The sequence below is a fragment of the Cavia porcellus genome, unplaced genomic scaffold (genome assembly GCF_034190915.1).
Source record: "Cavia porcellus strain 051 isolate PalLab524CR breed Dunkin Hartley unplaced genomic scaffold, mCavPor4.1 scaffold_8, whole genome shotgun sequence".
Taxonomy (NCBI): domain Eukaryota; kingdom Metazoa; phylum Chordata; class Mammalia; order Rodentia; family Caviidae; genus Cavia; species Cavia porcellus.
This window is the reverse complement of record NW_026947491.1, coordinates 26440809-26467980: the sequence shown is the minus strand read 5'-3', so window position 1 is coordinate 26467980 and position 27172 is coordinate 26440809. Positions and strand designations below refer to the sequence as shown.

The window sequence follows — 27172 nt, the reverse complement described above, 5'->3', positions numbered from 1 at the left end:
GCCTCTCAAAAACAGAATACACCTAAATGCCACCACTTAAAACAGTTCACCAGCAGAGGCAAAGTTTAGCATGCAGGAAATGGAATGCTAATGCTGAGATTTGGGACACCAGTGAGGGGGTTCACTGAGCTAGACTTTCTTATCACCTCTCAAAGTAAGCCAGTCAACAAGTGTTTATGCCATGCAAAGAGAAATTGGAGTAAAAATCATTATAATAATTCACTAAGCTGAGAAAGTATTTTTTCTCTGACATAATATATATTAGTTTGTGAAAGTTTTCTGTCGCTTATAATTAGCAGGAAAATATTCCCATTTATTACTATTAATATGTTGTAAACAACCATTTGTATTTTGATGTGTGTATAAGTCTCAGTCAATTTCCTGTCACTGAGACATGATATCCGAATCCTAATTTAAAGGAGAAGTATATTTTGGTTTTTCATAACAATTGATCTACAGGTTCCATGGTAGGTGGTTTCTATCATCATGGTGGAATGGGGCAGCATAGGACAGCTGCTCACCTCACAGCAGGCTGGAAGCAGGGGGTGAAGGGAGGAGTTGGGAGGGAGATGCACCCCTCCAGCCTACAGCCCCAGTGACTGCCTCTGACCATAGGTCACTTCCTAGCAGCAGTCATCTCTGAACTCATCAGGAGACTAGTCCACTAGTGAGCATGCAGCCCCTGTGATCCAACCACCTCTGAATACAGAACATCTAAAGCATAACAGTGTATAATGTGAAAGATTTTGGATGAGTATCTAAAATAGACCTTAATGTAGTGTCTATTTCTTAAAATAGGAAAACCGGAGATTTCTACCTTATGATTTTAAGTATTCCTTAGAAACATTTAAAATAGAATTTTACTACTTATAATTATAAAATAAAAGAATTTCAAAATAAAAATAGGATTCTATAATATATAGTATGAGTATTTTATGCAAAACAAAAGATTTTAAACATCTTTACATATTTGCTGCATGGATTTTACTTAAAATTTTGATTTTTACAGACTGTAACATATAGAGAAACAGAATTTCTAAGTGATTCCATATGATTTGAATAGTTTCCCTTAAATAATTAACAATCTGTAATGTTTCATTTTTAATCTTCTGAATTATATAGAAGAAAGAAAAGACCAGCATGCATAGCAAGTCTTCAGTTCACATGGATGCAATGGGAAATTATATTTCAGTGACCTTAAAAATACCTGGCAAAAAAAAAGGTGAAAAAGGGATCAGGTCTATGTTATTTATTCAATGTTTGCTTTTTGAGCAGAGTCTCACTATGTAGTCCAGGCTGGCCTTGAAGTCACCATCTTCCTCCCTCATTTTCCCCAGTTCTGAGGTTACATGCTGGTGCCACCATGCTCAGCAGGTCCGTGTTAGTTAAAAGCTCTGAGGCATTTGTATTGTATTATACAGGCAGATTACATATATTATGCAAAGTGCATTTCAGTTGAGAACTTAAAAGAAAGTAATTTAACAATGACTAAACATCTCCACAAGACCCTGTGACATCAAGAGCAGGTATTTCTCCTAACATTGAAAATCCCACAGTGGCATGTTCTGTATTCACCCTGAGCCTGTAATTGGGGAGCCGTCTGCATTCTCTTTTAACAGGAGCATCTTCATCTTTTGACTCTTTCAAAATGCTGAAATGTGCTTTTTAGAAAAGCATTTGTAGGTCTTCCAGAGAGGGCTGCAAGGACTGCATTCACCTGTAATCCATCCATCTGAGGAAACGAGAGTGAAGAGTGCGGTACACATACCCTGGGATCGGTTCAGGTCCCATATTCTGCACAGTGTGGCCCTCCAAACCTCCCTCAGCCCTCAGGGAAGAGCCACCCTAGAGGACCTGACAGTGCACAGCCCTGCACCCCAGCCTGGGAGGAAGATCAGGTAGGGCAGAGCCTGCTCCCACCTCTGGCTCAGGAGCCCCTGCACTGGGCAGGGCACTGTGGCCTCGAGTGCTGGGGACATGAAGATGGGACAGTCGAGGAGCCATCAGGCTGGACATCATGCTGGGTGAGCTTATGAGTTCCTTCACTCACTTTTTGGGATCCACCAGTCTCCAGCAGATGAATGCTGTGCAAAAGGGAAAACTGCTGTGTAGACTCCAGTTTTCCTCCACTGGGTTTTTAAAAGAGCCACACAATATGTATTTGGTTGTAATTTCACACTGCCTATGCATTGTCTGCAATGGGTGTTTTTCCCACCAGCCTGAGAGCTCCCTGAGGGCTGCAAGCTCCCCAGTGTGTTCACGATTTGGGACTTATTCTTCCCTCAGTTTCTGGACTTATAGCTGCTCAGAAGTACTTGTTGAATTATTAAGTGGCAAATGAAGCAATACACTTGGCAAGAAAGAAAACTGGGTGGGAGAGTGAGAGTAGAAAGGGCTGCGGGATAGGGCGGTTGAGCTGGGCTTGACCGAGGACTGCACTTCTACAACAAAAACATGAAGGGAGCTGTTGAGATAAGCGGTTTTCCAGCAGAGAGTGCAAATACACAAGGCAGGAAAGTGCCAAGTGCCACTTGGCAGTGCATTTGAGAGGCATTTCGCACATCTGGCACACAGTGAGACTAGACATATGTGGGGGAAAAGCTCAGGAGGTCTTTCCTTGCTGTGGAGTTGACCTTCATACCCTTGAAGGCCCCATATGTGAAGAAAGTAAAGCCTTGCTCTGATGACCAACCTCAAGTTGTGGGCGGGCCACTAACATGCCTGTGGTCACCTCAGGCAGCACTTCGTCCTCAAGATGCCTATGTATCATATAATACAGGTGATGCTTGAAGCTCAGAGGTAGCTGTGGAGCTGGGATCCCTCGGACTTTTCCAACTCTGGAAGTTGCTATGAGTCATGTTGCCCTGTGCTATGAGGCTAGTGGATGCCTCCAGCCCAAGGGATGTGGATCGTGGGCCTTCTACATGTGGAGGCCGTGACTCCTGACTTATGTGGGACAAACAAATATGAAAAGCAGGGCACCAACCTGAGCTTCTCTTTATTTAAAAAAAATCTCCCACTTAAGATTATGGCAAACTACTTACATTTTATGAAGTTCATTCCTAAGACAATATTTGCAAATGAATCTTCAAACTAACTTTAATTTTCCATACTACTCCCCCCACCAACTAGCTCAGCTAGATACAAAATATTTAAGAATCTATTTGTAAAGAATACAAGTGAATATGCCATGCAAAAATGTGAAGTTAGGAAAAATGTTTTCATTAGGCTATGGCTAAATATCCTAGAATGGGGAAAACCGGGAGAAAAGCCTAATTTTGGATCTTGTGAATCACAAATATGACAAAATTTGCCAGACCATAGGTAGTGTATTCAACCTAACAGTTTTAGATGAAACCCAGAAGCAATCAAGAACTAGAATGAAGGATTTGATGATGTTTTCTGACCGGAGCTGCGGGAGACAGGAGACCAAACTCGAGCAGGATCAGCTCTCAAACTTTATTGCGTACAGCGAACCGGACCTAACAAGGTCCGCCACCCTCAACGTTGGTTCCTCTTCCGCCGTTGGGGGCAGGAACAACCTCTTATAAGGGGAAGCAGTATCCAATCACAGAGAAGCGCGCCTAACAAGCTGATAGGCTAGCGTCACGGGTAACTGGGCAGATATGACAATTTGGCGGGCTTGTTCAGGCCGGGAAGAACCCGGAAGCAGGAAATGGGCGCCATCATAGGCGGCTTCCCACATCTCCCCCTTTTTTATTTATTAAAATAGGATGGTCTGTAGGTCCCTACAAGGTGTCTATGACCTTGTTGCTGTTAGACACCTAGGAGTGGGCCTACCTTGTAGGCCGAGGCATGAGAGAATGTAGAGGTCTATACCCTGCTGTGCATCACCTTGTTTTGTGCATATCCTTGCGCCAGGACCATGCTCAAGGTGAGTGGTTCATTTTTTCGCAGGGCCAGGCATATGCGAACCGAACCTGGATGCATATAGACATTCATTCATGCCTTCCCCCCAACCTTTGAGGCGGATGGCACTGCAGTACCCTTGGTCTCGCATCTCAATGCCAATAATTTGACTCCAGAAGGGACCCCTGGCCTTATAGGCCATATATATCTGAGTGGAGCCTGTCTTAGGTTGACCGGGAGGGCTTTTCCCGTCTTACCCGTCATTGGCTTGCCCACTCAGCTCTTATAGCTGATGTTCTGCAATGTGAAGGAGATATGCGGCGGCCTGCTGGCCTGATGGGCCACCTGCTGCCATTTGCATGGCTGCCATAGCTGTGATCTTAACCTGCTGCTGAGTTTGTATGAGGCGATCTAACAAGCATTTAATAACCACAAGCCCTACTAGGATAGCCATGGCAATTAGCATAATCAAGGACTGTTTGATTGATGGTGTAAACCCTGGGTGAGGCGGGCGAGGCCGCCGAAAAAGGTGCCAATGTGGGCGGGTGGTGCCAAGGACCCCAAAGATATTGTGGTGGTTCTGTGGAATCTGAGCATATCACAGGGGTGATTAATAGGAACCCACAGAATAGAAAAAACTCCAAACCAGACATTTTAGTTTGTAGATGGTCTCGGGCGCTGAGCGTCAGTCCCAGAAGGGTCGAGTTGACTTGTGTCCGCGGGCTTATCCTCCTGTGCTTTATCAGGAACTGGTGGGGAGTTTACTGCTCGCGTCAATCTTTCCGGGACCCACAGCGGTTCGCAGCCTGGTTCCTGTGGGAAAATACAAACCGCACCTCGGGTCCAGCTAATCACTGGATCCGGGCCCATCCATTGTCCTGTAAGGACATCTTTCCATCTCACCAGCCCTTTGTCGGCCGGGGACGGGTTATTGTGCTCCATGGCAGGGGAATGATTATTATGATTAAGGTTTAAAAAATTTATGGTAAAGAGTGCCAATGATATTCTTCCTTTGGGCATTAGGCCGTGGCCACCCAATTCACGGCACAGGCGTGTCCACTCTTCTAAGGACCTATTTTTGTTAGTTCTTAGGACATCACGGCACTCCTTAGTGCACTGTTCAAAAATCAATTGTTTTATGAGAGGGTGAGCCGCCTCAGCATCTGGAAAAATCCTGTTAGCGGCCTCAAGCATGCGGGCCACAAAGTCTGAAAATGGCTCTCCCTGCCCTTGTATAATTTTTGTAAGGTGACCCGTATGTTCTCCCTTTCCAGCCAGCCGTCTCCAGGCCTGGAGGCCACAGCGGCTAATTTGTTCATAAACCTGGCGAGGGTATTGAGTTTGATCTTCCTCAAAGGCTCCTCGCCCTAATAGCATATCCCTGTTCCACTCTCTCTGGTTATTTTCCCTGTTGGCTGCCGCCTGCTCTACACAGAATTCCTCATTCCAGGACTTCCAATCTAAATATTGTCCGGGGGAGAGGCAGGCGCGTGCCAGCTGGGTCCAATCTCCAGGAGTTAAAAGCAGACCTGCCAATGCCTCTAAAAGCGCCATGGTAAATGGCGCATTGGGCCCATAAGCTGAAACTGCGTCCTTGATAGTTTTAAGTTGTTTAATTTCTAAGGGCTCATAATATCCTCCTCCTCCCCTGCCTCCTACTTGTACCGGGAATGCATGGAGACCGGAACACTCAAAGGGAAGCCGCGACCATACCCTCTGGTGGAAGGAACGTCCTCCTCCCTCCCCAGATGGGGGCGCAGAAGGCAACCCAGGAAGTAGCTCTCCCTCTAACCAGGGCGGTGCCATAGGTTGTGGTGGCAGCCCAGGGAGCAACTCCTCTTCCGGCCACGGCGGTGCTATCTTCCCGAGCCCTGAATTCGTGAACTTGCCAAAGGGCGGAAGGGCTTAGTGGGGCCTGGCGCCCTGAAGGGGGTGATCGTGGGTCGCGAACTTGCCAAAGGGCGGAAGGGCTTAAGCTCCTCCCGTAAGGTGGAGTAGCTCGGGCAGGGTGGTGTTTGGTTCCCCTTTTTATCTTCCCGAGCCCTAAGTTCCTTTTAACGGTGTAGGAGGGTCATGCTTAGCAAAGACGACCTCCTCTTCTGAGCCTTCCGAATCCGAATCAGAATTAGAGCCCTGAGGGTCCTCCGGAGACCCACAATCGGCAGTGGCTCCGGGCTCCTCTGAGCATTCCGATCGAGCTCTATCAAAAGCCTGTCGGGCTGTATTAGCGAAGCGAAAGCAAAACAGATGCAAAGGGAAAAGAAAAGAAAAAAAAAAAAAAACCCAGCGTCCACTCGTGTGGCGCTCAAAATCTGTTAGGTGCGTCCACCCAACCCAGGTGACCCAGTACTCACCTGTCCCGGGAACCGCTGTATCTCACGTAGCTGATCAGGGTGAAGAGAAGAGGTGCTCGCGGCCTTCCGTTGTTATTGGGCCAGGTCCTCTGTCGCACCGCAGGCGACAGCAATCGCACCTCCCGGCCGAAGAGGCACGTCGCTGAGTCTTTTATTCCCCGTACGGGCCACCAGATGACCGGAGCCGCGGGAGACAGGAGACCAAACTCGAGCAGGATCAGCTCTCAAACTTTATTGCGTACAGCGAACCGGACCTAACAAGGTCCGCCACCCTCAACGTTGGTTCCTCTTCCTCTGTTGGGGGCAGGAACAACCTCTTATAAGGGGAAGCAGTATCCAATCACAGAGAAGCGTGCCTAACAAGCTGATAGGCTAGCGTCACGGGTAACTGGGCAGATATGACAATTTGGCGGGCTTGTTCAGGCCGGGAAGAACCCGGAAGCAGGAAATGGGCGCCATCATAGGCGGCTTCCCACAGTTTTCCAAAGGAAGTACTTTAATTTCCAAGATAGCTAATTTAGTTTTTAGGAAAAGCATACAATAGAAATTGATTTATTCCTAATTTATACAGGAAGGGGAATGGAAATCTGAATAAAGTGCCTAATAATAACAACTACTAATAGTGAGTGATGATACACCTGTGATCAGCCATGTGACTTCTGAGATATTAGCTGTTTGACCATTAATGGGATGACCCTTTAAGAATAGAGGTGTTAGCCTGGAGATTTAGCTCAGTGGTAGAAGCAACTGCCTAAAAAAAGAAAAAGAAAAAGAAAAAAGGATGGAGGTATCGATCTGACCTATCTGGTCTCATAGCAAACCTGTGTGGGATATTAATACATTCCCTGAGGGCAGGTACTATGGGGCTTGATTTTCCATTACTGCTTAGGAGAAGACAGCAAAGCATCTTCCTGAGCTGCAAAGAGTCTGTCTATCCACAGCCCTGTGACACTCTACCAGGTGACTGGGTGCAAGTGTGGAGCAAGCCCCGTGCAGAAGGCCTGCCATGCACCTAGCCAAGTGGCTGAAGCATGAATAGTGGGCTTGCTCATGCTACAGTCACCATGGATGATGGTTCTGGGCCAAGGTGAAACCAGAAAGTCTTTGTTTACCTTGCCTTTTTCTCCAAGCTCACCTTCCAGAGCATGATGACCAGCTGAAGACAGGAAGATATACACAGCCTGGGGGATGAAGATACATGCCTGGAATGGCTCGGACCACCAAGAGATCTGTGGGTGTGTCCTACAGAGAAGAAAGGTTAAAAGTGTACTCCATGGAGCCAAGTCATTTGTGCCACAATGGAACTACTGTGTCTGGCTGTTTAGATTTAAAGAGTCACAGACAATACCAGGTGGCTGTGCTTGGGGCTGACCTGCCCTGAGCCACACCTGTCTCTGAAATGCAAACATGGATGGAGGCTGCTCTACCTACTGCTCTGAAGACAGCAGCATGAGGCTGAGATTCACTGATGAAGTGAAACAGGAAGTTTAATAGCTACAAGACATAGACTTGTGCTCCATTTTTCTGATAGTCAAGTCAAAGTTTGCTTCTTCAAGGCCAAACTTTTCTTTCTTAAAAGGTGAAAGCAGATTAAATTCAGAGTATTGTTTATAGGATCACAAAGTATAAGACACAGCATCAGATTTTCCTATCATGCATTATTGGTTGCCACACAGAAGATACCTCTGCTCCGCAATCTGACGCCAGTCAGGAAAAGGATCCAAAAATAATCTAGTTTTTGCTCACTTGGTAAAGGCCTAAATATTTTAGAGCAACACTTGCTGAAGGTAGCCAAAAGTTCATCATGATTTATCCAACTAATATGGTGAGAATCTCTGGCTTATTTCATACCATTTGAAAGTAACATTAAGTCCAGTAATCTATCTCAGTGGCTGAAGAGGAAGAGAGTTATTTGCCTCTGGAGCAGCTACTATTAATAGATTTAAGTCCAGCTACCCACACTGTACTCATGCAGAGTAAAATATCTTCCATAATGAGAATATGTTGCATCTCTTTGGACAAGACCCAATTTCTTACTTCTGAGACATATGGTGATAAAAATGATATGGATTATTCTGCATCTTAAGAGATATTTAAAAAGCTGGTTTCCTAGATAATTCACTTGAAAGAACAGCTCACTTCTTCCTCAATTAAATGTGCATTCAAATTGCCTACCTCCATCACTTCAAAGGGCAGCTATAATTGACTAATAAAATGCAGCAATGGATACAAAAAGAAGCCTTGCACTTTAAAGATAGTACAGAATCACCAGTATTACTCTGAGTGCAGTAGACATTCCCATAGCATGCATCAAGTCATAAAGGATACCTCCATAAAAGAACTGCTTTTCATGAAGTGGGATCAACCTCCATTTCTCTGAGAATGGGAACTTTATGTGATCTATGCAAAGTTTAAAAATACAGTAAATGTGCTATGAGAACTAGACATGATGGCCACTAATCTGATGGTAGTTTTTCCTAGAAAATTCCTTCAAGATGGTAGAAACAAATGTGTTTACCTAAAAGTGAAGAGTAAAACTTATTTTCCAGCAATGCTAGGCATGAAATTATTACCAACCCTCCTCTATATCAAATTAAATTATTTCTAAAAAAGCCCACCTTGTCAAAGCCCTTTTATTATGTCATAATTAAATTCCACTGGTTAAAGTTACTAATATAAAAGGGGATTGTGATAAATCTGAATGACTAGAATTTTCCAGTGATTCCAGGAATGTGGAATATTCTATTGGATTGCTTTTTAACCAGACACAGAGTCCTAATGTTGAAAATTAACCTAAGTCAGTTTGGCTGCTTAAGATCACCATGTCCTTTCTAAGCACTGAGCTCCCTGGCGTTTATGGCCAGATGGGATGTAACATTGAAAGCCAGTCTTGAATCAAATGCAGTTGGCAGTACAAATATTTATTAGCAAGCAAGTACAAAGTGAGTTTTACGCCATCTGCTCTTGTAAGCTCCAGGAAGTCCCTGCTCTGCCTTATGTCTTTCCTCTCCAGGCTGGCATGGAAATGTTGTCAGGGGACAGTGTGACACTGCTTTGAAGTACAACAGCCACCGACCTTTGTGGCCATGGGAGGTCAGGATCTTTGTGAAGTGTGAGGATCAGCAGAGCTGGGCCTCTACTCTGTAAGGCTGCTGAGCTTGCTGGAAGCTCAGACCTCTTGCACTTGAGCATGGTGGTGCCTCGCCAGCCTTTCCAGATGATTCTCGGTCTTGGCCACATCCTGTTTCAGCAGTGTAAAATTATCTGCAGCAACCCCCATACTGCAGAAAACACCTCTGATATGGGTTGTGATAGTATTGGAAAGGCTTGTGGGGGTCACTCAAGAGTATGGACTATAAAATAAGTCACTTTCAATGCTAATTCATTGTTTTAGTTGTGCATTAAAGTTAACCTCACACAGATTCAATGCACAGTTGACATTGCTGTATTTTGAATTGTCCCTCAGACAATAGAATGCCTCATTCTGCAACTTTGCCCTTTGCTATTTACTTTTGTGTTTTTAATTTCTTCTTCCCAATACATCTATCAAAGTGCTTTTTCTCCCGTAAGATACACTGCTGAGAATTTAGAGAAATGAAGAAAATTATCAATGTATAGAGAAATATATAATGTACCACTTTACATAGGGGAAAATATCACTTAACATACGATGAATAAGAACTTGTGTATGTAATACTATTTGAGTGCTTATCCTATGAGAGTGGTTCATGGTGTGTCTTATGCCCTTCGCAGTAGAGACAAACATGGTTGTTGGTAAAAAACCAACATTTGTGATTCAAATTGTAGCCTCTGCAATTGGTACAGCGTAGAAAAATAATGGTTCTACTTTTTAGAAACTGTAATACAGATGAAAGTTCTATGGATCTTTTTCAGGTTCTTATGTTATTCTTACTGGTGACTGATGAGAAATTCTAAAACAAAACTTCCCAAAGGATATGCTTATTTAGATGGTGGTGTCAAAGTGATTATTCCATGAAGATTTCTGGATGTTCTTGAAAGTAGGGATAAGGCAAGCTAGACAAATTCTAAATAGCTCATGAAGGGGACATTACCAGTCTGTAAAGTTCATCTACTCCCTTTCATATGTCCATGCCAATGCTTTTCATATGGTTCTCAAATATGCTTCGTGACACATTCCCTATTATGAGTAAATTCCTTCAGTGTGCCACATAATGCTAGGATACTCCAGGCAGAGTTAGATTAAAAAGGACTTTTCAATCTCAAGAAACCATCTCAGTATCTGGCAGGTGTTTCCGATATCTGAAATGCATTCCTTTTTCCAGTACTTTAGACTCTTCTGTCTCTATAGAGGCAAGAGCTGCAGATGACCATTTTTATTGTAAGAAATCATTATTCATGGAGAGAATCTTATTGCAGCATCCTTCTTTTGTCCCCTTGTTGCAGGGGAAATCCCAAGATACATCTAATGAATTGGACTCATTGTTGTAGGCTCTAAGTATTTAGCTTCTTTGTATCTTTCAATTCTGCATCTATGGCACTAACTGGTCATAGACAGAAGACATTCAAAATGAAAACAGGCCTCTATTTTTGTTGTTTCTTAAACGTGATAGCATAGCAAATTTTATATAATATTTAAATTGTGTTAGGAATTATAAATAATCTAGTGATGATTTAATATTTATGAGAGGGTGTCTACAGATTGCATTTTATACAACATTTTACAGAAGGGACTTGAGCATCCTTGGATTTTGATCTCTGAGGGGTCTTTAAAACTAGTGTCTGTGGATCCCGAGGGTGAGATGGAGCCATGGTACTTAAGATATTCTATGAGGGCACATGGGCTTAGATTCTAAAGTTAACAGATGCAGGTGAAGCCACACAGTCAACGTGACTCTTGACAGTGTTAAATAACTCCATGTTGGCAGTGGCATGCTCAGTCTCAGGAAAATAAACACTGAGAAATCATTATTCAAGATGAATAGCTGTTTCTTCAACTGAGAAATAAGGTAAGACTTGAATATGAGCACATTGTGTGGATAATGTGTATCTTTAATGCTAGAACTCTGTTCTCACAGCAGCATGCACCTACTAGGAAGGTGCCTGGGCACCGAGCCTGCCCGAGAAGGACACATTCACACCTCTCATCTATTCTTTCTTGTAATTGTGTGTATTACAGACCATATTAGGCAGAAACTCTGTAGGATTTAGGTTGCTATTCTGTCTCTTGTCTCTTTCTTGGTTTTCTTTTTCTTTCACCATTTCAGTATAATTAACTAGTGCAAATATACCTTGGCCATCAGGTTTACAAGTTGGGTATTGTTTGCGTGTGTAAGTTTTTATCCTATGAGAAATGGGAAACTGAGGCATGATATCATCTTACATGTTACCCTGTTACTGGGCTGAGAAGAGACTGGGACAGAACAGAAGGGTAGGAGTGAGGAAGGAGAGGAGGACAGAATGCAGTGAGTAGGATTAGGGTGCAGGGAGAGAATACATTTGATGTTTGTCATGATGGAAGAGTGTTAGCGATGGCTTGGATTGGCAAATACTTTGGCTGGGGCAGTTGGTAGTTTGGCATTTCCACTGAACAAGAAGGGAAAGACAAATGGGGACAAAGGCCTATATGCAGGAACTGAGAGATTGGTGTGGAGTGTGGGGGGCTGGGAGGCCCCTGACCTCCCAGTGTGGATGCATGCCCAGAGCCTTTGTTTCAGGACAGGCCTACATTCTTTATTTCCTATTTACTGGGCAGCTATGTTTAGGAAGGGCTTCTGAGGATGTTACTGGCACTGTGCTCTCCTCCAGGATGCTGTGTCCCTTAGGTTTGCCCCTCTACATGGGCATTTTAGGGCTCGGCATCAAGTCCTTTCTGGCAGGCTTTATGGGCATGAGTTTGGTTAGCTGCTTTTATCCTCAATTACACTTCCCACGGGTTCCTTAGGATAGAAGAGGGTATGTTCAATAAATATTTCATGTTCTAAATAGAAGTAAGAAAAACCAAATGGATCCACTATTATAAAAATGTCTTTTAACTTTTGTAACTATTTTAAAAAATCCAGAAATATGACAAGTCTAAGTGGTAACATTAAGAAAAATAACATTGATTGGAAAAACTAATGCCACCTTTAAAAGATAGCAATTAGTTTGGCATGGTGAAATGATAATATAAATCATGAAATTTTGCTGAGTCACAATGAATAAAAACTTTTTAAAAGAGCAAAAATTAAGAAAATGAAAAAAGGGAAGTTGTTGAGTTCCTCTTTTTTCAGAAAATAATTTCTCAAGTCTTCCATGAACAAATTCAGTAATTCTTTAAGGTATGAAGATCAATACCAGAAAGGGAACTGTGGTGAACACTTTGGTACTAAATACTTTGCCCTTTAAAAATGGATGTTTACAATGAAGGCAGGTAAAAGTGGTTAAAGTGTTAAATAATGTTGTGATTTGTTTACGTGTCACCCCAAAGCCTCATGCAGTCATGGAGGCAGCTGAGTCTAGCATCTGTGATTAGCACTGGGATTGGGGTGAGAGTGCTACACCCGCCCAGGGGAGGGTAGCCAGCATGCCATGCAAGGGAGGAAAGGAGCTGTGCTTTCTCCTTTTGTGCCCAGTTCCCTCTTGTTGCTTGCAGCCACCATAAACAGTTGCCACGCCACCCTCCCTTGGAGCCAGCTGAGTATATACTGAAACCTCCAAAAACTGTAAACTAAATAAACATTTTCTTCCCTAATTTTAGGCATCAGGTGTTTTGTCTCAACAATGAGAAAAAAGTAAACAAGACAAATGATATGGAAAAACTCTGCCAGATCTCAGACAAAAGACAAGCAGGTACAATGTACTAGCATTAGATTTCTATGGAGCCCATGAGTTCAGGAAGAGGAATTTGTACAAAGGAGCCCAGAGTAAGGAGAATAACTTCACAGGTAACATATTCATAACCAACTGAAAGGAATGTTTTGACAGTGACTTTACTAAGGGCCTCTGGCTTTCACACAGCTGCTGAGTTTATTGTCACTTTTCTAGAATTCATTTTGTCACTTTTGACAACCTGAGTGAACCTAACATACATGATGCTAAGCTCAGTAACCCAAGTATGTGCTCTACCACTGACCTACACCCAGCCCTGGTATCTTTCATTTTGTTCAGAGCCCCACTGCTGAGGAGATTGGAGAAGTGCACAGCAAGAGAAAAGACATGACCCATTCCTATTTCCTGCTTATTTTTCTTAATTTTTATATTCCTTTAAAATGACTCTTATATTTTATTCTTTACTTGCATGCTTAGATAATAATGGTAATGTTCACATGTAAGAAGTCATTGAATTTTCCCATTGTTCATTTTTGATAAATGTTTAGTGTTTTTTTTTTTTTTTGGAGGGTGCTGAGGACGCAATGCAGGGCGTGGTGTGTGCTGAGCATGTGCTTGACCATATGAAGCTTTAACAGTGTAGTTTTGGGGGCTGGGGATTTAGCTGGGGCTGGGGATTTAGCTCAGCGGCATAAGTGCCTGCCTTGCAAGAGCGTGGTCATGAGTTTGATCTCTGGTACTGGTTAAAAAAAAAAAAAATTCAAACTGTAGTTTTGTGTCATGATTTACCCTTCTGTTACATCTGAATACACTGTCTTCCCCAGTTATTCTTAAGCATTAAAAATCTGAAAGTGTGTTATTAGCACTGGCATTTATGATAAGAATTTAAAGATGCTCCCTGTCTCCTGAGGTGGAGGCTGAGGATAGCAGGGAAGAGGCCAGGGGAGGGTGCATTTCATAAGTATCATAGGTAGACTCTGCTTTGTTTGGAACTTGAAATATGTGGACTCAAAAATGGCAGTGAACTGAATCTCTCTCTTTCCTCTTCTCTTCTCTCTCTCTCTTTTTCATTTTTTTTCTTCCAGCTCCACTAGCCCTGACCTTTGAGCTTCCACTCCGACCCATCCCAGAGTGGTCTCGGGACCCCGATGTCCTCCACAGGGATGAGGGGCAGAGCACTTGGAGCCAACTGTAAAGAGACATGCTTGGTTTTGAATTGGGTGCAGGGAAGCTTTCTAAAACTTTCTTGTGAATAGGCACTGTCCCTCCCCTCAGCAAAGGTAGTGTTTGGGAGAGGAGCAAATGATTTACGAGGATGTCACAAGAGTGTTGAAGGGAAAGCTGTGAAGCAGCCCGGAAACCAGAGGCTGCTGCAGGACTCTGCAGTAACACAGAGTGCATGAGTGTATAAATCACGGGGAGAAAGACTAAGAATAGGAGCAGAAAATGTGTCTGGGGCTGAGGAGTAATTGACTGTGTTGAGCTGGGAGTGATTTTTGTGTGTGAAGGCAGTTTCCTAAGGTGCTCACATGAGGACTCACTCTGCAGAGTACAGTATAGTACAGTACAGTACAGTGGTGGGGGGTCGGCTGGTGTATGCTCACCCAGCCTCCTGGGGAAGACGCTTATGCACAAACGCCACCCCAAGCAAGCCTCGGCTCCTCAGCGCACAGCCTGCAGACCTGGGTCTGCCCTTCCTCTCTCCCAGCTCCTCTGCCTCTTTGTCTGCATCCCTCTAGGATTTTCTTTTGTCTCAATTTTGTCCTCCCCTCACTTATGAAGGAGCCTAAGCAGGAGGGGCACCTGACACGCAGGCAGGTCCCACCTTGGTCCAGGGTGAGTAGGAGGAGCTGTTGGTCAGGAAGCATGGCTCAGCCCTCATGGCTTCTCTGGCTTAGGGCTCCGTGCTTCGAGGTCAGGGCAGCTGAAGCCTGGTGGACATAATCTACAGCCCCACTTATTCCCTCACTGTGTCACTCACCTGCCTGTTCTTGAGCACCCAGGGTGAGCATGGCCCCTTGCCAGGCAGGTTGTCACCACCAGTGCCATATGCTTCAACTAAGAACATCCAAGGACAACTGTGCAATTTCCACCGCAGTTCCCATAACCACTGGGGAAATGAGCCCTGCATGTTAGACCTGACTAAGCTGAGAGGAATTCTTGCAGATCTCTCCCACACTCCTCTGCTAAGACAGCCTGGGGATCTGTTATTGTTATTGTGATTGTTATCACTATTTGCTTACTGCTTTGGGTATGTGTTTACTGCATTTTAAGTTGCAAAAATATTCTGTAGGTAAAAAATTTTCAGCTGCTTTCAGTCTGAAAATAAACAAACACTGAGCTATACAGCCACACAGTCATTCAACTAACACACACTGAGCACCACTGAAAGCATTGTCTCTATGCCAAGCAGGGTAAAACAAACAAGCCAGTAAAACTACCGACAGGCCTGGTGCTCCTGTGAGGGAACTGTTATTCTGGTGGAGAAGTCAGATATCCTTAGAATGCACCTCTGTGCCTTTCAGTTATCATCATCTGCCAAAGAGGCTATATGGAGATTAAGGTGAATAAGGGCAGTGGTGGCTCACAAAGGAAAAACTCCTGCTCTCAGCATCTCATTGCTGTTAGGCAGTGACTGGAATCCAGCTTCTTAACCTTTTTCTCGGGGTCCCCACCTTTCTAACCCTACCATCTCTGGGAAAGCAAACAGGATTCCTAGTTTTTATTAAACATGTCACAGGTTTTAGAGCAGTTGAAAGAGACAGGTCTAGAGCACAAGGTAAGAGCACAGACAGTTTATCCGCAGCCAGTGCAGGAAGGCCCTGGCTTTGGGCAGAGCCGCCAAGGGAATGTGACACAAAGTGCCTGGGGGTGTGAGGTCCCCTATTCTAGTGCTTTCCACATCCTCGGTGAAATAGAGCCAAGCCACCAGGCAAGCAGTGTTTGAGATGAGGGATGTAGGCATGAAATACCTGTTCAGGAAGCCAGACGGTTGTCTACGGAACAAGAGTGAACGAGCAGGATAGCATCGTTGTATAGAAAGTATGCAGGCACAGACTGAGGGTGAGACTATCAACCGAGACTAAAGTAAAGCAAGTTAGGTGTAGCAAAACAATGAATAAGGATAGGCTATTGGATAAGACATTAGCAATAACAATCGATCTTCAAACATGATATATTTTAAGATAAGCCTAAATTTTTCTATTTTCCAACAGTGTGCTAAATGCATCAGTAAGATAATTTTAAGTTCTATCAAAATGACTGCATACAAAAATCTAAGCTTTTGAATGTGGATTAAGTGAGTAAGTAGCAGCAAGTTAGCATTGTAGATGAGCATAGCCGGTGGAAGAGTATGAAGAGTAGCCAGAAGAGGCTGGCTAAGCCTGGACAGTGGGCCCCGCGAAGGCTGGGCTGCACGCAGAATGACCGTGTCCAAACCCAGGGCAAAGGTGGCCGTGGGAGGTAGACTGTGGTGCGTAGGCCGGGTTGTCTTCTCCATTTGGCTGCCGGGGTGCCGACCATGTGGAGTTGTTGGGAGACGGCTGGGACAAGGCAGATGCTGTGGAGGTCAGAAGGGCAAAGTGAACGTGGTGAGTGGAGAGAGTGGGAAATGGGGAGGGCGATGTGGGTCTGGTGGGAAAAAGTGATTGTAGAGGCACACAGCTCCTCACCGCCAACACACTCACCATTCTCCAAGTTCATTTTCACTTTCCATGCAGGCTCTGGAGACCTGATGCTTGTTGTGCTGAGTTTCATGACAGCTCTTTTTCTGGAATGGGCAATAATATCTCAGCACAATTTATATGCTACCAAATCACTTGACCTTAACTATGACCTTGCTAAATCTGAAAGGTATTCCGGGGTATTCAATTTCCTGCACACACCGATGGTGCTCTGCTATAGGCCTGTATGGCAGAGAACTGCTTTAGAGTAGTGGGGGAGACTGACTAGGAAGGGTTCCTGCCCGCCCTGCCTCCCATCTCTGTGTCTCTGTGAAAGCCTTTTCTTTGAGTGGGCAGGAACTCACTTGTGGCCATCAGCCTGCGGCACAAGCAAGGACTCATCACTGCTATGACAGAATGTGACGTGGAGGTTCTTACCTTGCTAGTAGATTGTGGGCGGAGGCTGGAATCTCCTCTTTCACAGGCTTTGAAGAAGTAGGTGGTCATGGGGATTGGCCTCTGATGAGGACCAGGATGGAAAATTGTGGCTGCTGCTTGCTGTGAGTGACCTCAGATGACAGGTGGCCAGGAGCCAGGCATCGCAGCCTCACAACCAGGGTAGGTGCACTTTGCCAGAAGTTGATGGGATCTGGAAGTAGATTCCTCTCCGCTCAGGCGGAGATGGGAAGAACTCTGGCCAGCACTTTGTACCACTGCAGGGGAAGCAGGGTCTGAACTCCTAACCCACTGTGACTCTGAGATACTGGGTGTGTGCTCTTTACATATGTCAAGGTTATGGTACTTTGCTATATAGTGCCATATATAGTGCTATACAGTGCTATATAGTGCCATATAGAGCCCCACGTTCTGTATTTAATTTCTTGTTGGTGGGTGTATGTGTGTTTCAGTACTGGGGATTCAACCCAAGATCTTTGCACTGAGCTAACACCACATTATCCCTTTTTAAATTCTTTTCTTTTCTTTTTTTTTTTTTTTTGGTACTGGGGAGTGAACTCACAACCTTGAGAATTGCCAGGCAGGCACTTACACCACTGAGCTAAATCCCCAGCCCTTTAAGTTTCCTAGATTGGGCTTGAACTGTGATCCTGCTTTCAAGTGATGCTTGCTGGAGAGTCTATCTTTCTTTGTTGGATACTTGAGTGGTCTTTTGGTGAGAAGGCTTATGAGAGTTGTGCTATGAACGAGCATGCAGCTAATCACAGCCAGCCTGAGAACAAGCGTGTCCTCCCTGGAATGAGCACAGCCATTCCCCTAAGTGAGGAGCTGCTTTAGCCCCAGCCCTTCCCTCCGTTCCTGTCATGTGATCGCTGCTTGCCCCTTCCCTCATCAGGCTGCAGATTTCTGCCCACGTGGACCTGAGAATACTGCTTGTTTTCGACGCCCTGAACACGAGATAGCTTGTGTTTGTGTGGTAATGGAGGGCGAAAGATGGATACACGCATGGATGGATGGATGGCTCAGTGGGTCACCTCTCCTGGTAAAAGAAAAAAGCTTCCAGTCATCCTGTCAAAGGTTCTCTACTCCTCCTGCCACGTGCAGTGGTCTTTGACTGGGTCCACATTAGTAAGTCAAAGCTTCTCATCTGCCTTTACCTCTACTCACAGCTCTTCATTTACAAGCATGTCTCATGATTGGAAAATTAAAAACAACTGCAAAAATACTTCATGTGAATGTGATGAAAAACCATTAGCAAGTGCATTACACAACATAAAATTCAGTGGTGATTCTTCTTCTTGTGCGGGGAAACTGCATTAGAGGACATGAGAAATAGAGAACTATAAAAAATAGAACCAATGGCACGAATACCCTTAAACGATCAAAATTAGACTGGTCATTTTTCTGATTTATGCCTCTTTTTATTACAAACCAACATGCCTCGTCCAGTTAAATCTAAGAGTCATCAAGGAAAACTCAAGTTCAGGCTCAGACTATGGTCCTGGTGGGATATACACGTGAACTGCCATAGAAAAAACAGAATCCTCAGCCTTCACCGCTGAAGCACCTTTTATCTCTCCTGTGTGTACATCCCAGAAGAGTTGTGATTATCCTAATCCTAAATGTTGAGAGCAAATTAGTTAATTTGAAAATTTATTATCGACACAGGATTTAGTTCAATACTGAATTTCTAAATGAATCACTGCATCATGTAAGATTACCGAGCCCTAGTTTACCCCAGTATGAGTAGCAGTAGAAAATGATGGAAAAATGCAGTGTGCACCACGCCCTCTAGGAATAATATTCTCACAAACAAGAAGGGCCACATCCCTCTGGGAGTCACAATGAGACCTTTTTCTAGCAAATGATAGACTATTGCTCAAGCTAAAGTCCCTTATGAAAAAATATAAAACTATGATCAGTCTCTAACTTCATCATGTAATTATTTCTGCAGAATACTAAAACTTTGAATTCTGAATTGTGACTTCCCATTACACAAAATGTTGACAAATGAAAATATCTGTTTCACATCATCTATCTATGTTTATCTTCCAGCTTCATGCGGAAATGACCTCAAATGTTCTGCAGCTTGGAACAGTGTCTGATTTACTTTTCAGACTTTGAAGAAGGGGTGGATTATACACCTGCTCTTTTAATTGCTTTTCTATTTTTTTTTGGTGTCAGGGATTGAACTCACGACCTTACACTTGCCAAAAAACGTTTATGCCACTGAGCTAAATCCCTGGCCCCTTGTTTTATTTTTATATGTGTTATGAGGTAGCTTTTAAAAATATGATTTGTCCAAATGGAAGTAAAAGTTACATAAATAGGAAAGATAATTATGACAGGATGGATTATTCCAACCCCTTGACTCTTACCAAAGTAGGATGAAGAGAAAGTGTTTAGTAAGTTAGAGGGCAGACAAAGATTGCAAGCATAGAAATGCACTGCCTCGAGGCAGTGAGTGGTGTTTGATATTAATAAGGTTTGTGCGTCTGGTAGACTTTTCACCATCTGTAGGCTGTCTTTCTCTTTCAGTCCCTATCAGACACCCAGAGAGCAGCCAAGAACGTACAGAGAACACCCACTGGTAACAGCCAGATGCCAAGTGGAGAGAGGAGAGTGGAAAGAGAGGGGATAGGGAGGGAGATCTGAAGAGATGAAGCCTGGTTCTGTGCCTGTGCTTGGGTGCATACATGCACACGTCCTCTTCCCTCACTCTGACAGCATCCACACTGCTGTCTCCAGCCGCTCTCCCCCAACCCCGCTGGCCTCTGCAGCACTGTGAACATTCCAGCTCTCTCCTGCCTCAGGACCTTGGAACCTGCTTTCCTTCTGCCTGGAACATTCTTCACAAAAACCCACATAACTTCTTCCTTCACTCTCTTCATGTCCCTGCTCAGATATCACCTTACTTTTGAGTCTGTCCTTGATTTCTTCACAGCACCCTCAATACTGACTCAGAGCTGACACATATAGCTGTATAGATATTGACATGAATGTGCATATGTTATGGGTATACTAAACAGAAGCATTTATCCATACACACAAATACTCATTTTCACATAGTATTTTGGCTGTAAGCTGCAGAAAGGCAGGCCATGTCTTGGGACCTGAAAAAGTGTGTAGTTCATTGTAAGTGCATAATCCGAACTGAGTCAGGGAGGGTGAGGCCGTCGAGGTTACTCACACCAGCTCGCCAGGTGAGGTGAGTCAGAGGGCGATGGGGGCAGCGCAGGAGAGTTGGAAGGAATACTCTGCGCTGTCATTCAAAACCAGTGTCTTTTGTTTATTGTGTTGTGCTTTATACTCTTTCAAAAATTAAGAATGTAGCTGGACTTATAAAATCACATCAAAGAAGCCATTACTGATACAGTTCATGTGTCACTCGGAAGTTAACAGGGGTGTAATCATCATACTGAGTTCTGGGTGCATCTCCATTTTCCTTTTTGATTGCAAAAAAGCCCCTGAGGTAGGATAGAAGGGACTGGGACTGAACTTGGAGCCTTTGCACTGAGCTACATCTTGTAGAAGCTATAGTAATTAGGTATGTTAAATAAGATATATGCATTGCTATTTCTTAAAAATAAACATGTAACTATAATGGACTTTAATGCAATAAAATCAAGATCATTTACTCACATGACATCTCCTTTAAAACATACACATCTTAACTGGCAGCTAATACACCTTTTAGTTCACTTGAATTCAGATCAATATTAGTAATACACTGTTTACAAACTATGGGAAAAGCTGACATTTCATAGCAGCTTGTTTTTTTCCTTCAAATTTAAGCAGAAAAGAAGCCATTTGGAAACAATCAAAAACTAATTGCATTTCAAAGAGAGGTGCTGGCAAATCCAGCCATAACTGAAGTACTTTTTGAGGGCACTGATTCTTGCGGACTGTATATTTTTCAAACAACTCTTTTGTTTAATTTTGCAGAAATTTCAGAAAGTAAGTAAGCTCTTCAGAATCTCTGCCCTCCTGGTTATGTTTAAGCAATAGTGGAACAAATAAATAATTCACCAGTTTTCTACTATGAATTCTAATAGGAAGAAAGAACTTGTACAGAAAATGAAGCATCTGTACACTGAAAGCCATAATTCAGATGAAATACTTTAGCCATGTCCTTTTACTGCTTAGCCTGGCAAGAGTAAAGAGGCTTCCTAGCGGTGAAATAAAAAGAAAGATAAAATGGTATGGGAATCAGCATCTGTCAGCTGGTACTCAGTGAGTCGTGTGTCCTTTTAAATTTAATCATTCACTTCTATTGAGAAAAATTTAAAAAATCAGAATTCTTTACATGGAAAAATATACTCATAGCTCTGCTTCTTACCTAAGAAACAGCAAGAAGTAAAAATATATTTTTGCCCTCAAAATATGCCAGTGATAGTGCCTATGAGAAATTAAAGCTCTATTAGCGCCAGCATGGGAATGTTGGGTGCTGCTGCTCAGACCTGAAGGGTCTTCCTGCCGCCTGCATTTGCATCCTCTCTGGGAGACACCGAGCAAAGTCTCCTGTAACCATAGCTGCTTGTACCACCCTCTTCCCACTCACTGGCATGGAAGCCGTATGTACCTCTGACTATCACCCCCATTAATCTTGCTTGCAGTTGAAAGAACCAGGTGCTTGCATAGCACATCATGTATCTGGAAGTGTGTCTTCTGACCATCTCAGCTAACATCCTAGGGTTACAATGAAGGAGTTAACTTCAGTCGCTTTGGAGAGACAGTAAATGTCATCTGGTCTCTGCCTCTTCCGTGAGGCAAGAGGCCTGACTGAGCTAACGCACAGCTGGAGAAAACACGTATCAAACACGCTGTATGATTTGCAGTGCAAACTGAAAATATGATCAATGCAAGAAAAAGGTGAAGTTCAAAGTACTAAAATATGAAGCTTTTTTATTTAAAATATTTTGTTATTTCATAAGTGGCTAATTGTAATACATAAGTAACAAAATTTACCTGTAAAACTATTGTAATGGCATAATTCTATATAATTAAAAATAATGGTACTTTATTAATGTGATAGTTCATTGATAATTTGGGCTTATTATTCTATTAACTCACTTCTGCTAGAAACTTCATTTTTAATGCTTTAAATTTTCAGAAATTTTGTGTTTGAAGATCAATTTTGAGTTCATAGCAAAACTAAGTGAAGATACAGATTTCCCATGTGTTTCCTGTTCTCAGACCCGCACAGCTTCCTCTGTCATTAGTGAAGTCGCTTAGGAGTGGGAATCCCAAATTATGCCGCTCTGGCATAAGGATTATTTCAAACCTCATAAGAAAGAGTAGACTCAGGGCAAAGTTTCTACCTTCCTCCTCTCTGCTTGGAAAGATAGCACAAATTTATTTTTCAAAGACACCTCCTTCCTTTACCTGGACATTTGAGTCCATAAGCCAAGAAGAATGTACACAAACACATCTCACTAAATAACTGTCATTTTACATTAGTTAACTGAATACTTTCCCACAATTTGCCTTCTTCAGAAGCCTAAAATCTTTTCCTTTGTCTTGTTACTCTCTCTCTCCCTCTCTCAAAAAACATGTTCATGTGCCCACGTATGTAAGATGTAAAATGGTATAGCCACTTTGGAAGACAGATGATTTCTTATAAAACTAAACAGATTGTTACCATTCAGTCCATTTTTGAAAAAAGAACAACAAAAATAAAATGAGTAGTTCACCAATTTTCTACTGCGAGTTCTACTAATGGGAAGAAGAGTCTTGCTGACAAAATGAATTACGTAGACACCGACAACAAGCATTCAGATTGAATAATTTAGCCAGGACTTTCATTGTTCAGCCTGGTAAGGGTACAAAGTCTTCCTAAGAGAAAAAGGACTGTGAGACTATCAGGGGGAGAAGGGTCTCTAATTGCTCTTTGAATTATTCACCACTAAACTTTTTTTTTTATTATTATTTAAGGAGAAAGAAACAGAAAAAAGATACATGGAGATAAAAAAGGGTAGAAATAATACAGCTTTACAGAAAAATAAATGCTAAGAAATCACTGGTTGATAAGTTACATATTGTCATCTTAGAACTAGTTGTTCAGGTTACAAAATTAAAGTATGTAAAGTGACATTCAAATAGTGACACTGCCAACAGTTCTGCTCAATGATCTAACAAAAACTTAGTAATGTGGTTATCAGTCCTACATACTTATTTTTTATCTTAAAGAGGGTAAGATTAAACATATCAAAACAGTTCAAAAAGAAACAATTTAAAGAAATACAGATTTCAAAGCAAGTCCACTGGAGATCTTCACTGTTTATCTAATTGTCTCTAGTTTCTTCCAAACAGTTGCCCCCATCTTCACACACATTAAATACATACTGCATATTATAGAACTAATCAACTCATTGCAGGATGATGAAGGCTTTTTAGGTCTTCATGATCTGACATTGGGGAAAACAATAATAACTACCATAGTGTTGCCCATTCTCTTCATAGTAGCTGTCCTTATCTTTACGTATGCTGAAATTGATCTTAAAAGACGAGACTAATATCACTCTGAATAGTGAATAATAGTATTCATATATTTTATATCATAATGCTACAGAATTAGCATTGGGTTTCTTAGAGTCTCTTCTTCAGAATATCTGTTAATTACATCTTGCATTATATAATCTATTCCATAAATAGTTTAAAAAATCTTCTCATGTGTGAATTTCTACATGTATATCTATCCTCTCTGTATTATTGGGAAAAACAAGTCAGAACAAGACAGCAAAACAAATTCCTAGAAAAACATGCAATGAAAAAGACATATAAGACCACAATATTTGGTGACCTACCGTAGTTACTATGCTTTTTCTTGTTATTTTCAAGAGACTTGTCCACATCATCAGGCTTAATATAGTTAAGCATAGCTAAACCTCTTAGCTATTTTATAAAAACACAACTTTGAAAACATTGTAGGACTTGAGAGATGTTAATAATCAAAACCGGTATGAATATCTTTTACATCTTGTCATCTTCAGAGTAGTTGCCTCTACTTTTAGGGTTGATACTATCAAGCATACCAAATTCAAATAAAATAAGCCAAGGCAAAACCACAGTCTAATGAATTCAAATAAGATCAGAATAGTAAGACAATGTAAGTAATACAGGGTTTCAGTTTAAGTTAATAGGAAATTAAGGATAGTTACCATGGTATAGCCTGCTATTTTTGGGTCAGATGTCTGTGCCCTCAAATCTGATATGAGTGGACAGGCTGGAACAAAATAAATTCAATCTAAACAGGGTGATAAGACCACTGTGTCTTTTAAATCCTGATACACTATTAACAATGACCTCTGTCTTTTTTATAGTGTATCAAAGCTATCTATACTAAAGATTATAACTTACATCTCTGCTGCATGTCTGCTACTCCACTTTGCTGCTATAATTTGTTCACCTTACTTCTTCATTCCACTGTCTGCCCCGTTTCATTGAGGCCTCTCTGCCACTGTTGCTGGAATCTTGCTATCCCTTCCTTTTTCTCTCTGGAATGTCCTTTAGCACTCTCTGTAGAGTTGGGTTGGTGGCCATGAACTCCCACAGTTCCTTCTTGTTTTGGAAGCATCTTATTTCTCCATTAACATTGAGAGAGAGTTTTTCTGGGTATATGAGTCTTGGTTGCAATTTATTTTCTTTCAGGTCTTGGAATATTTCCCCCCATTCCCTTCTTGAATTGAGAGTTTGTGTTGATAAGTCTGTTGTTATTTTGATAATTTTCCCCTTGTAGGTTATCTGCTTCTTTTCCCTGGCTGCTTTTAGTATTCTGTTCTTTTGGTGGATTTCTGGAATCTTGATTATTATATGTCTGGGTGTAGACCCGTTTTGGTTGTAGGTGGCTGGAGTTCTGTATGCCTCTTTTATCTGGATATCATTTCTTTTTCCCATACTTGGGAAATTTTCCTTTAATATATCTGTGAATATTCTTTGTATTTCATTTTTGGTTGCTCCTGCTTCCTCGCTCACATGCTTTATTCTTAAGTTACGTATCCTTTTGTCATCTTCTAGCCTTTGAATTGTTTCTTTCGGGTTCTTCTTTATTTTTAAGAGGTCTTTTCTTTCATGATCATATATCATAAATCTCTTTTCAAGTTTCAAAAGGCTAACTTTAGTTTCTGTCAAGGCATTTTGCCAGTGTTGAATGGAGTTTTTAGTTTCCTGGTAATCTCTTTGGATCTGTTTCATGTATTCTATGTTATGTTTAAATTCTTCTTCAGAAATTTCTCTTTCTTTTCTGATTTCCTCCATTCTTCCATCTGTGTTCTCTTGGGTAGGGCTTGTCATTTCTTTTATTAATCTCTTTATATCTTGCCTCACTTGGATCAGAAGTATAGTTTTAAATTCGTCTGTGAGGTCATGAAGGTATTTCTGATGCTGTGTCTAGTTTTGGATGGTTACTGTGCTGGTTCTCTTCTGTGTTTACTTCTACTGGGCTTATTTTCTCATGTTCGGCAGCTGGAGATTTTTTTTTTTTTATTTCTATCTCTTGTCATGTTTCTGGTTTCTTTCTGACTGGAGTGTCCTGTGGGTCTCTGGCCCACTCCGTATTACTTAGGGTCTTTCTCAAGCGTGCTGACTGGGTTTTGTTGCCCTTCCCAAATTGCTGTTACCTGAGATATCTTAAACTCCCTCCCAGGGGCTTGGGATGGTGTGGGGACAGTCACCCCAGGCCACACAGTCCAGAGTTCAGGGCACAGGTAGGCAAGTCCAATTCCCCAAAACTGGTCGATCACGGCAGGAAACTAGAAAGTTCTGGTTCTGTATTTTTGATTATTGTCTGAAGAGGTGTTTTCAGAAGCAGCTTCTCTGAGCTCCATTCACGGTGGCAGCTCCACAGGGCTCTAGTCATCTGGGCCTGACAGCAGTGAAGACACACTGGCCCACCCAGGGACCTTGAGGGCACTCCGGCAGCTGGGGCCTGCTCAGCACAGACGCTGGGGGCTTGAGTCCTCACACAAGTGGCGAGTGCGAAGGTGGCAATGTGTCCCAGCAATGCAGTCCCTGCCTGCAGGCCTGCAACCTGCCCTCTTCCTCATGTCCTGCTGCACATGGCCTGGATCCCGGGAGGTGGCAGTGGTGGTGGTGGTGGGGGCAGCCAGTGAGTGCTGAGTCGTTTCACTCCCCTACCTTCTGTCGGGCCCCTGGCAACAGAGTTGGAGGTTGTGGCTAGAGGCAGTGACGCAGGGATGGCCTGTCTCACTGGTGGCCAGGAGGAGCTTTTTGTGTAGATATAAGTTGTTGTATTATGTTGAGTTCTGAGTTGACTATCTCATGGAGCCACTGTAGCCAGCGGTTATGTATCCACCATCTTAGCTCCATCCCTCCACCACTAAACTTCTTCCATGCTATGCATGCCACATATGCTAATAAACTTCTGTTTGTTTTTCACTTATGCATTTTTTTTTTTTTTGGTATGGTTTGCAGAGCTCCATCTGGAGAACTAGGAGAATAATGGGAAAAGATTTTGTCTTCTACATCAATTCCCCTGAGTAGAGTGGTCAATTTGTTGCAAGTGATAAATCTACAATGATAATATCATTAACACCCAAAGCTCTCATTTACATTGGAAGTGCTGACTTGCACATTCTTTTGGGTTTGACATGTGTTCATAATTCTAGTGTCCTAGAGTAGTCTCTTTGCCCTAAATCTTTGTGCTCTGCCTGTTCTTCCCTTTCTCTACCCCATCCCTGGCAGCCACTGATCTCTACTCCAACTGCTGTCTCCGTACTTTTGTCTTTTCCAGAAGGTTATATGGTCAGAGTCATAGATCATAGAGGCTTTTCTAATAGGCTTCTTTCACTTAGTAATAGTGACTTCCATATCTTTTTATGTCTTTCCCTTAGTTTAGTGACTTCCATTTCTTTTTATGTCTTCATAGCTCTTTTCTTTTCTTCTCTTTTCTTTTTTTTTTTTTTTTTTTTTTTTTTTGTCTTTTTCATTTTTGGTACCGGGGATCGAACTCATGACCGCCTGCTTGCAAGGCAGGTGCTTATGCCGCTGAGCTAAATCCCCAGCCCCCCTTTTCTTCTGTTT

The 27172-nt window shown here is 42.6% G+C and overlaps 1 protein-coding gene across 1 annotated transcript; it reads right to left on the bottom strand.

Annotated features, from left to right (window-relative positions):
• Positions 1–3440: 3440 nt before the first annotated feature.
• On the bottom strand, positions 3441–5784 carry LOC134477270 (igE-binding protein-like). The gene is made up of 2 exons (XM_063254491.1): positions 4128–5784; positions 3441–4089 (listed from the first exon to the last, which is right to left on the bottom strand). Exon 1 carries the CDS (start codon positions 5674–5676, stop codon positions 4525–4527), a length of 1152 nt encoding a protein of 383 aa, XP_063110561.1. The 5' UTR covers positions 5677–5784; the 3' UTR covers positions 3441–4089; positions 4128–4524.
• Between the last annotated feature and the right edge of the window lie 21388 nt (positions 5785–27172).

Coding starts and splice junctions, on each gene's coding strand:
- LOC134477270 (XM_063254491.1), bottom strand. CDS start 5,676: ATGGCACCGCCCTGGTTAGAGGGAGAGCTACTTCCTGGGTTGCCTTCT.